The sequence below is a fragment of the Brachyhypopomus gauderio genome, unplaced genomic scaffold (assembly GCF_052324685.1).
Source record: "Brachyhypopomus gauderio isolate BG-103 unplaced genomic scaffold, BGAUD_0.2 sc101, whole genome shotgun sequence".
NCBI classification, from domain to species: domain Eukaryota; kingdom Metazoa; phylum Chordata; class Actinopteri; order Gymnotiformes; family Hypopomidae; genus Brachyhypopomus; species Brachyhypopomus gauderio.
Window position 1 is genome coordinate 823,498 of NW_027506922.1, and position 15,006 is coordinate 838,503.

The following is a 15,006-nucleotide window of genomic DNA, read 5'->3' on the forward strand; positions in this document are numbered from 1 at the left end:
AACATCCATTATAAAAACACTTTAACACACTGAATTTTCCACCAACTTAGTCAAGACACGAGATTCAACCGTGAGGTAACGGAACGAACAAAATCGTGTGGTTAAGATGTGGTTAAAAGGTGTTAGTGGTACGTATTACTAAGTTAAGTACTTACAGGTCAGCCAGTAGTCCAACACTTCCAAACACCAACACGACAATAGGCGCAACTCCACTAAACGCCCGATGCTGATATTGAGAATAAGGAAACCTGTGGTCTGTAATGTCCGATGGTGATGGTAGGTAGAGGTGGGCGGATCGATCCAAATATCGATACCAACGCTGCTATTGATTTGGAGCACCGACTGCTGCGTACGTGGATTCATCAAAGTCTCTTCTCTGTCTGTAAGAGCAGCGTTGCCAACAAGTTTCCGCAAAAGTCCAGGGGGTGGAGCTAGATCTAGATCCAACTCCTCCCACCGTCCATAGTTTCTTTTGGTCGGTCCAGGGGGAGGAGCTGCATCTAATCCAACTCCTCCTACGTGTCGCTTACGTTTTCCGACCAGGAAATAGAAATCCAATAAATTCACCCTTAAGACTGCTACCGTTTAGAGATCAAAATGTTCTTTAAATGTTATTTAAATAACACAATACACGTTTTTTAAGTTTACAAGAAAACGTAAAAGTTACCAACTCCTCAGTAAGGCTGTCCTAAAAGTCACAAATTGGCGTCATCGCCTAATTTGCATAAAACCGTAAAATAATAACGTTGTGGGAGAGAAAAAATGATTAAAATACCGTAAATATGTGAGTGACTGACGGAGACTGTGTGAGTTAAATTCAGTGATTTATTTTGTATTACACTGAAGACGCATTTATATTTACATCCGGCTCTGTAAATACGGGGCGGGGTCAATCAGCGGCGGCTTTGGGCATGCGCAGTTCATTTGCAGCGTGGACGTGGAGCGGTGTGGATCTGCTCTGACTGTCAGACTGCATTAAGTAAGTAAGTAAAATACATTTATATAGCACTTTTCACAGGCACAAGCCACAAAGTGCTTTACAACGGAAAATAAAATAAAATAAATCAAAGACACAAAAACACACACTATAAAACAGAAATAAAATACAGTGTACAAGGTCAACGGCTGCAACCTCCACCACTAACTAAACGCCTGCGTAAAAAGGAAAGTCTTTAGCTGTTTTTTAAAAGTATCTACAGTGTCAGCTGATCTTAAATGTGGAGGAAGTGTGTTCCACAGTTTTGGAGCAACCACCTTAAATGCTCGGTCTCCACGAGTCTTTAGACATGAGCGTGGCACAGACAGTAAACTCAGGTTGTTTGACCTGAGTAATCGTGATGAAGTGTAGGGGTGGAGCAGGTCAGCGACATACACAGGAGCTGTGTTGTGTAGTGCTCTGTATGTTAAAGTTAAAATCTTGAACTGGATCCTGAATTCTACAGGAAGCCAGTGTAAGGATTTTAAAATGGGTGTTATGTGAGACCGTCTGCTTGACTTGGTCAGTAACCTCGCTGCAGCGTTTTGAATTATCTGTAAACGTCCACGAGCTGATACACTGAGAGATGAAAACAAGGCATTACAGTAGTCTATGCGAGATGAAATAAACGATTTCAATACAATAAACACAATAAACACATTGTGAGTGTTGTGGGCGGGGCTCACGTCAGCACCCGCTGCTCGCTGAGGACAGTAACTGAAGACCATGTGTGTTCATCTCTGAGTCTACAAAAGTCTCCAGTAACACCACAAAAAGTCACTAGATTTGTCACTACTTGCTTAAAATAGTCACACAGCACGGAGCAGCGCACCCGCCCCCTCTCGTCTTTAGTTTACACCGTCACGTTGCTCAGCAACCATGCAGGTAGGCTCCGCCTGGCCCCGCCCACTCAGCGCTCTCCTCGAGTCGACACCTTACAGTACGGAGAGAGAGAGACACCACCGGAGTATTGAAATGTCTGAGAGGAAGACATGCGCCGTTTGGCTTTATTTTATTGCAGAAAATAAAACTACAGCAAGCTGTATAGTTTGAAACAGGGCTGTTAAATACAGTGGAAACACAACAACTGTGTTAGTTGTAATTAATAGGGAGAGTTATGGAGTTAATGGAGATAAATTCATCCAGAACTCTTGATGTCGAAACATGCCTGCTTATAGTTTGAATTTAATGTGATAATGGTGAGGTGAAGTCAACTCTAGCTTTCTTATTCACAGCTTCAGGAATATGGTGGGACCATTTAAGGTGGAATTTTAGACAATAAATTGGTGATTTTAGTCCAAATGTGCTGTGTTGTTGTGTGGCAGCTGTAATTTAGTGATGAGAAGATGATACCTCAAGGAGTGTATCCACACACTACACAAACTGTTGACACTGTATTGACACTGTGTTGGTCATTGTTGAGTGCCAGGCTGTAATTTAGTGATGGGAAGATGATACTATTTAGTTCAACTTGTGACTTTGATGAGGAAGAATTGCACATTACAAATCTGCATGAGAAAGAAATGTGAGTTACCAGATACGTACAGAGCTGCAAATGATGAATTAATTTGTCAATGAATGTATTACTCATTACAATATAAAATAATGTTCTAAGCACATAACAAGTTGGTGCAGTGCATGAAGTAAGGTCTGGTAATCCATAACATTATTATCAAATCACTTTAAGTCAAAGGTAGTTTGTGTAAATTTAAAAACAGATCACCTTACTAATAATGCTTTTTTATTCCCATTTTCTTTTGTCTCTCCTCCAACACAGTTCTAAGCAGGTCATAGAGGCACTGGGTGATCATGACTATCTGGAGGAGACTCTGTCTGTAGAAGAACAACTTGATGCAGCAAAGAGGGAGATTGACCATCTGGAGGAAGAAAACCTCAAGAGTGAGCGGTTTCATCTACAACGCTTCCAGTGTGAGCCTAAACTGATCATGTTTTACACTGGATTTAAAGATGATGACACACTAAAAGCTGTGTAAAAGCAGCCTGTACACAGGCTCCATCTCAGATAAAGAAATTACCACAGAGTCTGGCATTCTGAGCCTACTTGAACCAGGAGATGAAGTAATTGTAGATAAAGGGTTTCTTATTATGTTTCGATACACATATTAATAATATAACTAGGGTAGCGTTCTTTCACTTGCGCAACATTGTCAAAATTAGAAACATATTAAATATTAGCGATGCAGAAAAACTAATCCATGCATTCATATCCTCTCGTTTAGATTATTGCAACAGTCTCCTAGCTGGATGTTCTGGTAAATCGATAAACAAACTCCAGCTGGTTCAGAATGCAGCAGCACGAGTTTTAACAAAAGCTAAAAAGTTTGATCACATTAGTCCCGTACTATCGTCATTACACTGGCTGCCAATTAGATTCCGTATTGACTATAAAATACTTTTATTAACATATAAAACGCTGCATGGCTTAGCTCCAGACTATCTTAGTGAACTTATTGAACAATATAACCCAGCGCGTTCAGCTCCTTCGTTCTGGCCGGCGTGTACATTACGCCGAGTGCGTGCACCAGCGACGCGCAGAAACAGCTTGCCGAACAGATAATGGAACTAGAGAGAGATCATCCAGACTCATCTGAACAGATAATGGAACTAGAGAGAGATCATCCAGACTCATCTGAACAGATAATGGAACTAGAGAGAGATCATCCAGACTCATCTGAACAGATAATGGAACTAGAGAGAGATCATCCAGACTCATCTGAACAGATAATGGAACTAGAGAGAGATCATCCAGACTCATCTGAACAGATAATGGAACTAGAGAGAGATCATCCAGACTCATCTGAACAGATAATGGAACTAGAGAGAGATCATCCAGACTCATCTGAACTAGGGCTGCACGATGAATCGTATTTTTATCGTTATCGCGATGTGAAGTTTCACGATAAACACATCGAAAGAGCCACGATAACTCCTTGAATAACAGCAAACTCAAATTGCATTATCCTCGTCCAGCAATAGAGGGAGCTATTCGCGCTGCACACTATGATCACGTGACGTAAGTAGGCAAGAGGCAGAGTGAGGTGAACACGCTCATCAGACAGGCGATTTGGTTTAAGCCTGGTTTACACTTGACGCAGCGCGAGGGTCCGCAAGGCGAAAATAACGTAATCACGGTGGCTTCGCCCGTGCGCGATGGTCTCGCGCGCTGTCGATTCACGAGGTCGTGCACCTCTCGAATTTTGTAAGTTCGCGCGCGCCGCGTCTCAGCGCAATGAGAATAGTCATGTTTGCCGGGTTCATACACCTATACAAGGTGGAATTAAAGCACTTGTACGTCACTTTCAAGGTCCATTTCAATAATTTCCAGCTCGTTAAACTTAATTGAGTTAAATATTTATACATATACTCTAAATGATTCGAAATAATTCGCTTTTTTTTATCACATTATTTAATGCTTGTTTATTTTCAAAACGCCCAATCTTAACGTCTTCACGTTCTTTCATGTTTCGTCCTGGAATTACAAGAGGCTCGTATTTGTTAATGTAATTACAAGAGAACTGTTCAGTCAGACAGATATTTGTTGTGAAACGAAGTAGTTACAATTTCAAGTACTTTAGCCTAAATTCCAGCACTTTTCAAACCTGATACACAAAGCAACATTAAAATTGGTCAGGTAAATGTTCATTCCCCTGTATTTGAGGGGTGTTTTTTCTATACTACTAGGCCTACATATCGTTTCGGACAACACTGCAAAGAATGTGACACGGCAAGATTAAATGCTTCCGTCGTTCGCGGAGGTTACGCGAGGTGTACGGAGTCGCGCTACGGTCACTCGTGAAAGTATAAACCTAGATTGAATCTATTGTTGAATAAACCTGCAAAATATTTGGAATTATTCTGGATTCATTACACAGTAAAAAAAACGAATTAACGTGCTGCTGTTCAGAGAGACACTACATCTCTGTATTTTAATCTTAATTTATCGTGGTTCACATCGATATCGGAATATCCAACAATGTTATCGCACATCGTAATTCTAGTCCATATCGTGCACCCCTAATCTGAACAGATAATGGAACTAGAGAGAGATCATCCAGACTCATCTGAACAGATAATGAAACTAGAGAGAGATCATCCAGACTCATCTGAACAGATAATGGAACTAGAGAGAGATCATCCAGACTCATCTGAACAGATAATGGAACTAGAGAGAGATCATCCAGACTCATCTGAACAGATAATGGAACTAGAGAGAGATCATCCAGACTCATCTGAACAGATAATGGAACTAGAGAGAGATCATCCAGACTGGCTGCTGATCACCCTGGGGGACTTTAACAGCGCTAACCTCAGGAAGGAGATGCCCAAGTACAGGCAACACATCACATGTGCTACACGTGAAGGCAACATGCTGGACAAATGCTACACAAGCATCAAGAATGCCTATCACGCTGTTGCGCGCGCCGCTCTCGGGCTCTCCAATCACAGCCTCGTTCACCTCATTCCCACGTACCGGCAGAAACTCAAAACCAACAAGCCGGCTGGTACAAAGACAAGACATATATAGGCAAACAAACGACCCTCAGGTGAGACGGATCACGGGCTCCGCCCACCTGAGGGACGCAGATGACTTCACCAAACAACAACAACAACAGCCGCTGTGGACGGAGGCGGCCGGTAGGGGGCCGCCTCACCGTGACAAAAACTACAGCTGTAACGGGTAGAGTTGACAAATAAAGAGATAAACTCATAAATTTGACTTTCAATATCAGAATTGTGATCGTAATTAAAACTTATCTATATTTAGTTTTAGCCAGGTGAAAGAAAAGGGCTTTATGCAGGGTTTTGTTAAAATTTTACCTAAATTGAAAAATTCCCAGACTGCTTATAAATTTTTTTTAATTTAAGTTTTACATATCACAACATCGGCAATATTCTCACCTTTAATTTAAGCCATATTTTATAAAAATCGAATAAGAAATAAGGGCGCTAGGACTGTTTTTGTGACAGATGGATGCACATCCCGCATAGGAACTACACTGCTTTGCTGACATGACTCAATAGTAATGGCTCCGAGGGCGACGCATTGCTAGCTATAGCGGCAACAGGCGATGTCCAATCCAGTAATATAGATCAATGTTCTCACTTTAAAGAAAAATACACGTTTACATTTTATACTTTCAGTTTATTAAGTGTGAGCACTTTTAAAATAAAAATGCATTTGGTAGCAACAGCTTTTAGGTGAATTCTTAATTATTTCAATCATAATAATAATGCACTGGTTAGTGTCCCAGTAGGAGTCCACTGTTGCAGATATAGACACCTCAAAGATGTCCTCTGTTTATTGTCCTGGATTACCTTTCTTGAAGGTAGATTTATGAATAACCTTTTCACCAGTCTTCCAGCCATCAGTAACTACCAACAGGGTATCTGGACATTTTAAAATCTCAAATTCAATGACTTTTAAGACCTTTTTAATACCTCTCACAAGAAAAAATAATACTATTACTGGGGATGCAGGTGTGTGCCGGGGGGGGGTGTGGCGAACGAAAATTGTTGACGTTGTTGAGGCCGTATACTCCAACGCTAGGAATCTAGCACTAGGACCCTGGAGCGGTTATTTTCTGCATTAGCGCTAGATTCGGCAAAGTTCACATCGCGCCAGAACAACTGAACAACACACACTTATAATAATTTAATGCCTCCCCTCATAAAATTCCAGACATTTTAAGACATTTTTAGGCCTTGAATATGGAAAACTAAATTTAAGACTTTTTAAGGACCCGCGGGTACCCTGTACCAACTACCAGTAACTATTTGCTGATTAATATCGATATAATACTAGTTTTAACATGTTGCTCCTGTACACAGTCAGGAAACAGCTCAAATACATTTTTAATAACACTAAACCCCGAATTGGATTGAATCGATTAAATCGGATTAACTCGAAATAAATCAATTCTTAATCTTCAGAATCGGATCGATTCTTGGCATTTGAATCAATACCCAGCCCTATTAGTAAAACTCTTCCCACACTCTGAGCAGTGAAATGGCTTCTCTCCTGTGTGAATGTGCTGGTGTTCATGGAGATGACTGTGTTTAATAAAACTCTTCCCACACTGTGAGCAGTGATATGGCTTCTCTCCTGTGTGAATGCGCTGGTGTTGCTGGAGATTTCCCTGTGTAGTAAAACTCTTCCCACACTCTGAGCAGTGATATGGCTTCTCTCCTGTGTGAATGCGCTGGTGTTGCTGGAGATTTCCCTGTGTAGTAAAACTCTTCCCACACTCTGAGCAGTGATATGGCTTCTCTCCTGTGTGAATGCGCTGGTGTTCGTTGAGATGACTCTGTTTAGTAAAACTGTTCCCACACTCTGAGCAGTGATATGGTTTCTCTCCTGTGTGAATGCGCTGGTGTACGTTGAGATGACTCTGTGTAGTAAAACTCTTCCCACACTCTGAGCAGTGATATGGCTTCTCTCCTGTGTGAATGCACTGGTGCAGTTGAAGACTTCTCTGTGTAGTAAAACTCTTCCCACACTCTGAGCAGTGATATGGTTTCTCTCCTGTGTGAATGTGCTGGTGTTGCTGAAGATTTCCCTGTGTAGTAAAACTGTTCCCACACTCTGAGCAGTGATATGGCTTCTCTCCTGTGTGAATGCGCTGGTGTTGCTGGAGATTTCCCTGTGTAGTAAAACTGTTCCCACACTCTGAGCAGTGATATAGCTTCTCTCCTGTGTGAATGCGCTGGTGTTCGTTGAGATGACTCTGTTTATTAAAACTCTTCCCACACTCTGAGCAGTGATATGGTTTCTCTCCTGTGTGAATGCGCTGGTGTTCGTTGAGATGACTCTGTGTAGTAAAACTCTTCCCACACTCTGAGCAGTGATATGGCTTCTCTCCTGTGTGAATGCGCTGGTGTGTTTTGAGACTATTCTGTTGAGTAAAACTCTTCCCACACTCTGAGCAGTGATATGGCTTCTCTCCTGTGTGAATGCGCTGGTGTTTCTGGAGATTTCCCTGTGTAGTAAAACTCTTCCCACACTCTGAGCAGTGATATGGTTTCTCTCCTGTGTGAATGCGCTGGTGTACGTTGAGATTACTCTGTGTGGTAAAACTCTTCCCACACTCTGAGCAGTGATATGGCTTATCTCCTGTGTGAATGCGCTGGTGCCGTTGAAGACTTCTCTGTGTAGTAAAACTCTTCCCACACTCTGAGCAGTAATATAGCTTCTCTCCTGTGTGAATGCGCTGGTGTTTCTGGAGATCACTTTGTTTAGTAAAATTCTTCCCACACTCTAAGCAGTTGTAGCTTTTCTCCTTTTCCATGTTTACTGATTTCAGCAGTCTGACATACTCCTCACAGATAAATGTGTTTATGTAGGTAAAGTTTACCTGTTGAGGAAAGTGGATAGCATTAATTCCTAGAGGAAAAAGACATTATTTCATCTTCTTCTCACAATGAATTTGCAATCATGACAAAGAACCATTTGGGCTCTGCATAATGCTAAAGACATTAATTCTAAAGACATTCATGCTAAAGACCATCAGGAGACAGTGCTAGGCTTCCTTACTTCACTAAAATGCAAGCATTTGTTGTTGTGATACGTGTCTCTCTCTGTTTGGTTCAGTGTCACTCTATGTGCCAGTCTATAGGGACTTTTATTTTGTATGGTTCATCAACTTTATTTTCAAAGTTGTTCTTTTCCTTCCTTTCTCTCTCATGGTGCTGCAGAGCTGCTTTGGTCTGTTGAAGCTCCTTATGAGTTCCAGCAGTGTGATTTGATCTTTTTAGTTATTGTGCATCAGAGAGTTAATCTATGGGCAGCACCAACATATCACAGAAAATTCACCTGTGCACACGATTACTCATTGTGCCATGTTTCCAGGTTGATTAAAGGTAAAAATGATGTTGGCCTCTTTAGAAAGCACTCCTGTTAAAAGTGTGCAAAAAGTCACATGATCCACAAAGGACATATATTGTACGTACGTATTTGTGCGTGTAGTGTGATGTATTAGAAAGTTGCTGTGCATTTGCTTGAACGTCACATATGAATTTACAACTATCGCATTTTGTATTTGTAAGTCACTGTTTTCGTTTGAAAATAACGTTGTTTGCTTGCAAATAGAATATTTGTGGAATATGTTCTACAGTGTAGCTCCAGTTAAAACTAAATTAATTAGGGAGAAAAAGCTTGCACCATGGTATGACGACCACACTCGTCTTCTAAAACAGGCAGCTCGAGCAGCGGAGCGCAAATGGATATCCACCTCACTAGAAGTGTTTAGAATCGCATGGAAAGACGCCGTAGTCAAATATAAACATGCCCTAATAAAAGCTAGAGCCTCATATTATTCGACACTAATAGAAAACAACAAAAATAACCCTAGATTTCTCTTCGCGACTGTATCAAAACTAACAAGAAATATCAATGACACTAGTTCTAATACGACACTTACACACACTTGTGATGAATTTTTAAACTTTTTTAGTAATAACATAGATATTATCCGACTACAGAGTCATAATAGGCCTACATCACAGCCTAACCTCCAATCCAACCCCAGTAGTATAGGTATTAGTAACTACGCATCCGAAAATATTACTGAGCTAAATGTCTTCGATCCTATATCACAAAAAGAGCTCACAACACTAATTCGTTCGTCTAAGCCTACATCATGTATATTAGACCCAGTTCCAACCCGTCTATTCAAAGACCTACTCCCAACTATTACAGGGCCCTTGCTTAATATGATTAACAGTTCCCTTAACCTAGGATATGTGCCCAAACAATTAAAATGCGCCGTAATTAGACCCTTGATTAAAAAACAGAATCTCGATCCGCAGATTCTAGCCAACTATAGACCAATTTCTAATCTCCCATTTATCTCTAAAATTCTACAAAAAAGCAGTTTACATTCAGTTATACCATTATCTCCAATCAAATAGTATCCATGAAAAGTTCCAATCAGGATTTAGACCGAACCACAGCACTGTACGTAAAACAGTACGTAAACGTAAAAACACTCCAATGAATAACCAAACTAAATCAAATGTATGTAACATTACAATACATTCACTATAACAGCATAAAATCTATTAATTCGTACATTAAAGCTACAGTAATAAAACCGTACAACATAACTAGCATATAAGCTTTTATCTTTGTAACAGGAACCACTGAGCTACTAAACAAAAGAACCAAATATAATTATATTCGTATAGTATCAAATAAGTAGCTACGTTATCTGGCTGGGTTAGTTAGCGCTACAACATCCATTATAAAAACACTTTAACACATTGAATTTTCCACCAACTTAGTCAAGACACGAGATTCAACCGTGAGGTAACGGAACGAACAAAATAGTGTGGTTAAGATGTGGTTAAAAGGTGTTAGTGGTACGTATTACTAAGTTAAGTACTTACAGGTCAACCAGTAGTCCAACACTTCCAAACACCAACACGACAATAGGCGCAACTCCACTAAACGCCCGATGCTGATATTGAGAATAAGGAAATCTGTGGTCTGTAATGTCCGATGGTGATGGTAGGTAGAGGTGGGCGGATCGATCCAAATATCGATACCAACGCTGCTATTGATTTGGAGCAATACTCGTGTAAAAAGATTAATACTCAATCTTTTTAACTCTCCCGCACACACCGACTGCTGCGTACGTGGATTCATCAAAGTCTCTTCTCTGTCTGTAAGAGCAGCGTTGCCAACAAGTTTCCGCAAAAGTCCAGGGGGTGGAGCTAGATCTAGATCCAACTCCTCCCACCGTCCATAGTTTCTTTTGGTCCGTCCAGGGGGCGGAGCTGCATCTAATCCAACTCCTCCTACGTGTCGCTTACGTTTTCCGACCAGGAAATAGAAATCCAATAAATTCACCCTTAAGACTGCTACCGTTTAGAGATCAAAATGTTCTTTAAATGTTATTTAAATAACACAATACACGTTTTTTAAGTTTACAAGAAAACGTAAAAGTTACCAACTCCTCAGTAAGGCTGTCCTAAAAGTCACAAATTGGCGTCATCGCCTAATTTGCATAAAACCGTAAAATAATAACGTTGTGGGAGAGAAAAAATGATTAAAATACCGTAAATATGTTAGAGTGACTGACGGAGACTGTGTGAGTTAAATTCAGTGATTTATTTTGTATTACACTGAAGACGCATTTATATTTACATCCGGCTCTGTAAATACGGGGCGGGGTCAATCAGCGGCGGCTTTGGGCATGCGCAGTTCATTTGCAGCGTGGACGTGGAGCGGTGTGGATCTGCTCTGACTGTCAGACTGCATTGTGAGTGTTGTGGGCGGGGCTCACGTCAGCACCCGCTGCTCGCTGAGGACAGTAACTGAAGACCATGTGTGTTCATCTCCGAGTCTACAAAAGTCTCCAGTAACACCACAAAAAGTCACTAGATTTGTCACTACTTGCTTAAAATAGTCACACAGCACGGAGCAGCGCACCCGCCCCCTCTCGTCTTTAGTTTACACCGTCACGTTGCTCAGCAACCATGCAGGTAGGCTCCGCCTGGCCCCGCCCACTCAGCGCTCTCCTCGAGTCGACACCTTACAGTACGGAGAGAGAGAGACACCACCGGAGTATTGAAATGTCTGAGAGGAAGACATGCGCCGTTTGGCTTTATTTTATTGCAGAAAATAAAACTACAGCAAGCTGTATAGTTTGAAACAGGGCTGTTAAATACAGTGGAAACACAACAACTGTGTTAGTTGTAATTAATAGGGAGAGTTATGGAGTTAATGGAGATAAATTCATCCAGAACTCTTGATGTCGAAACATGCCTGCTTATAGTTTGAATTTAATGTGATAATGGTGAGGTGAAGTCAACTCTAGCTTTCTTATTCACAGCTTCAGGAATATGGTGGGACCATTTAAGGTGGAATTTTAGACAATAAATTGGTGATTTTAGTCCAAATGTGCTGTGTTGTTGTGTGGCAGCTGTAATTTAGTGATGAGAAGATGATACCTCAAGGAGTGTATCCACACACTACACAAACTGTTGACACTGTATTGACACTGTGTTGGTCATTGTTGAGTGCCAGGCTGTAATTTAGTGATGGGAAGATGATACTATTTAGTTCAACTTGTGACTTTGATGAGGAAGAATTGCACATTACAAATCTGCATGAGAAAGAAATGTGAGTTACCAGATACGTACAGAGCTGCAAATGATGAATTAATTTGTCAATGAATGTATTACTCATTACAATATAAAATAATGTTCTAAGCACATAACAAGTTGGTGCAGTGCATGAAGTAAGGTCTGGTAATCCATAACATTATTATCAAATCACTTTAAGTCAAAGGTAGTTTGTGTAAATTTAAAAACAGATCACCTTACTAATAATGCTTTTTTATTCCCATTTTCTTTTGTCTCTCCTCCAACACAGTTCTAAGCAGGTCATAGAGGCACTGGGTGATCATGACTATCTGGAGGAGACTCTGTCTGTAGAAGAACAACTTGATGCAGCAAAGAGGGAGATTGACCATCTGGAGGAAGAAAACCTCAAGAGTGAGCGGTTTCATCTACAACGCTTCCAGTGTGAGCCTAAACTGATCATGTTTTACACTGGATTTAAAGATGATGACACACTAAAAGCTGTGTAAAAGCAGCCTGTACACAGGCTCCATCTCAGATAAAGAAATTACCACAGAGTCTGGCATTCTGAGCCTACTTGAACCAGGAGATGAAGTAATTGTAGATAAAGGGTTTCTTATTATGTTTCGATACACATATTAATAATATAACTAGGGTAGCGTTCTTTCACTTGCGCAACATTGTCAAAATTAGAAACATATTAAATATTAGCGATGCAGAAAAACTAATCCATGCATTCATATCCTCTCGTTTAGATTATTGCAACAGTCTCCTAGCTGGATGTTCTGGTAAATCGATAAACAAACTCCAGCTGGTTCAGAATGCAGCAGCACGAGTTTTAACAAAAGCTAAAAAGTTTGATCACATTAGTCCCGTACTATCGTCATTACACTGGCTGCCAATTAGATTCCGTATTGACTATAAAATACTTTTATTAACATATAAAACGCTGCATGGCTTAGCTCCAGACTATCTTAGTGAACTTATTGAACAATATAACCCAGCGCGTTCAGCTCCTTCGTTCTGGCCGGCGTGTACATTACGCCGAGTGCGTGCACCAGCGACGCGCAGAAACAGCTTGCCGAACAGATAATGGAACTAGAGAGAGATCATCCAGACTCATCTGAACAGATAATGGAACTAGAGAGAGATCATCCAGACTCATCTGAACAGATAATGGAACTAGAGAGAGATCATCCAGACTCATCTGAACAGATAATGGAACTAGAGAGAGATCATCCAGACTCATCTGAACAGATAATGGAACTAGAGAGAGATCATCCAGACTCATCTGAACAGATAATGGAACTAGAGAGAGATCATCCAGACTCATCTGAACAGATAATGGAACTAGAGAGAGATCATCCAGACTCATCTGAACTAGGGCTGCACGATGAATCGTATTTTTATCGTTATCGCGATGTGAAGTTTCACGATAAACACATCGAAAGAGCCACGATAACTCCTTGAATAACAGCAAACTCAAATTGCATTATCCTCGTCCAGCAATAGAGGGAGCTATTCGCGCTGCACACTATGATCACGTGACGTAAGTAGGCAAGAGGCAGAGTGAGGTGAACACGCTCATCAGACAGGCGATTTGGTTTAAGCCTGGTTTACACTTGACGCAGCGCGAGGGTCCGCAAGGCGAAAATAACGTAATCACGGTGGCTTCGCCCGTGCGCGATGGTCTCGCGCGCTGTCGATTCACGAGGTCGTGCACCTCTCGAATTTTGTAAGTTCGCGCGCGCCGCGTCTCAGCGCAATGAGAATAGTCATGTTTGCCGGGTTCATACACCTATACAAGGTGGAATTAAAGCACTTGTACGTCACTTTCAAGGTCCATTTCAATAATTTCCAGCTCGTTAAACTTAATTGAGTTAAATATTTATACATATACTCTAAATGATTCGAAATAATTCGCTTTTTTTTATCACATTATTTAATGCTTGTTTATTTTCAAAACGCCCAATCTTAACGTCTTCACGTTCTTTCATGTTTCGTCCTGGAATTACAAGAGGCTCGTATTTGTTAATGTAATTACAAGAGAACTGTTCAGTCAGACAGATATTTGTTGTGAAACGAAGTAGTTACAATTTCAAGTACTTTAGCCTAAATTCCAGCACTTTTCAAACCTGATACACAAAGCAACATTAAAATTGGTCAGGTAAATGTTCATTCCCCTGTATTTGAGGGGTGTTTTTTCTATACTACTAGGCCTACATATCGTTTCGGACAACACTGCAAAGAATGTGACACGGCAAGATTAAATGCTTCCGTCGTTCGCGGAGGTTACGCGAGGTGTGCGGAGTCGCGCTACGGTCACTCGTGAAAGTATAAACCTAGATTGAATCTATTGTTGAATAAACCTGCAAAATATTTGGAATTATTCTGGATTCATTACACAGTAAAAAAAACGAATTAACGTGCTGCTGTTCAGAGAGACACTACATCTCTGTATTTTAATCTTAATTTATCGTGGTTCACATCGATATCGGAATATCCAACAATGTTATCGCACATCGTAATTCTAGTCCATATCGTGCACCCCTAATCTGAACAGATAATGGAACTAGAGAGAGATCATCCAGACTCATCTGAACAGATAATGAAACTAGAGAGAGATCATCCAGACTCATCTGAACAGATAATGGAACTAGAGAGAGATCATCCAGACTCATCTGAACAGATAATGGAACTAGAGAGAGATCATCCAGACTCATCTGAACAGATAATGGAACTAGAGAGAGATCATCCAGACTCATCTGAACAGATAATGGAACTAGAGAGAGATCATCCAGACTGGCTGCTGATCACCCTGGGGGACTTTAACAGCGCTAACCTCAGGAAGGAGATGCCCAAGTACAGGCAACACATCACATGTGCTACACGTGAAGGCAACATGCTGGACAAATGCTACACAAGCA

General features: G+C 40.9%; 2 protein-coding genes across 2 annotated transcripts in view; both read right to left on the bottom strand.

The window, feature by feature from the left end:
* The window catches only part of LOC143497157 (uncharacterized), a 48,208-nt gene extending 47,866 nt beyond the window's left edge, over nucleotides 1–342 (bottom strand). The window contains 1 exon segment of the mRNA XM_076992957.1: nucleotides 156–342. The gene's annotated coding sequence lies outside the window, so the exon portion shown is untranslated.
* A 6,544-nt stretch (nucleotides 343–6,886) lies between these two features.
* The window catches only part of LOC143497156 (uncharacterized), a gene marked incomplete at its 5' end in the record, with an annotated part of 28,826 nt that continues 20,706 nt past the window's right edge, over nucleotides 6,887–15,006 (bottom strand). Inside the window, 1 exon segment of the mRNA XM_076992956.1 lies at nucleotides 6,887–8,224. Within this exon segment, the coding sequence (XP_076849071.1) occupies nucleotides 6,955–8,224 (1,270 nt within the window).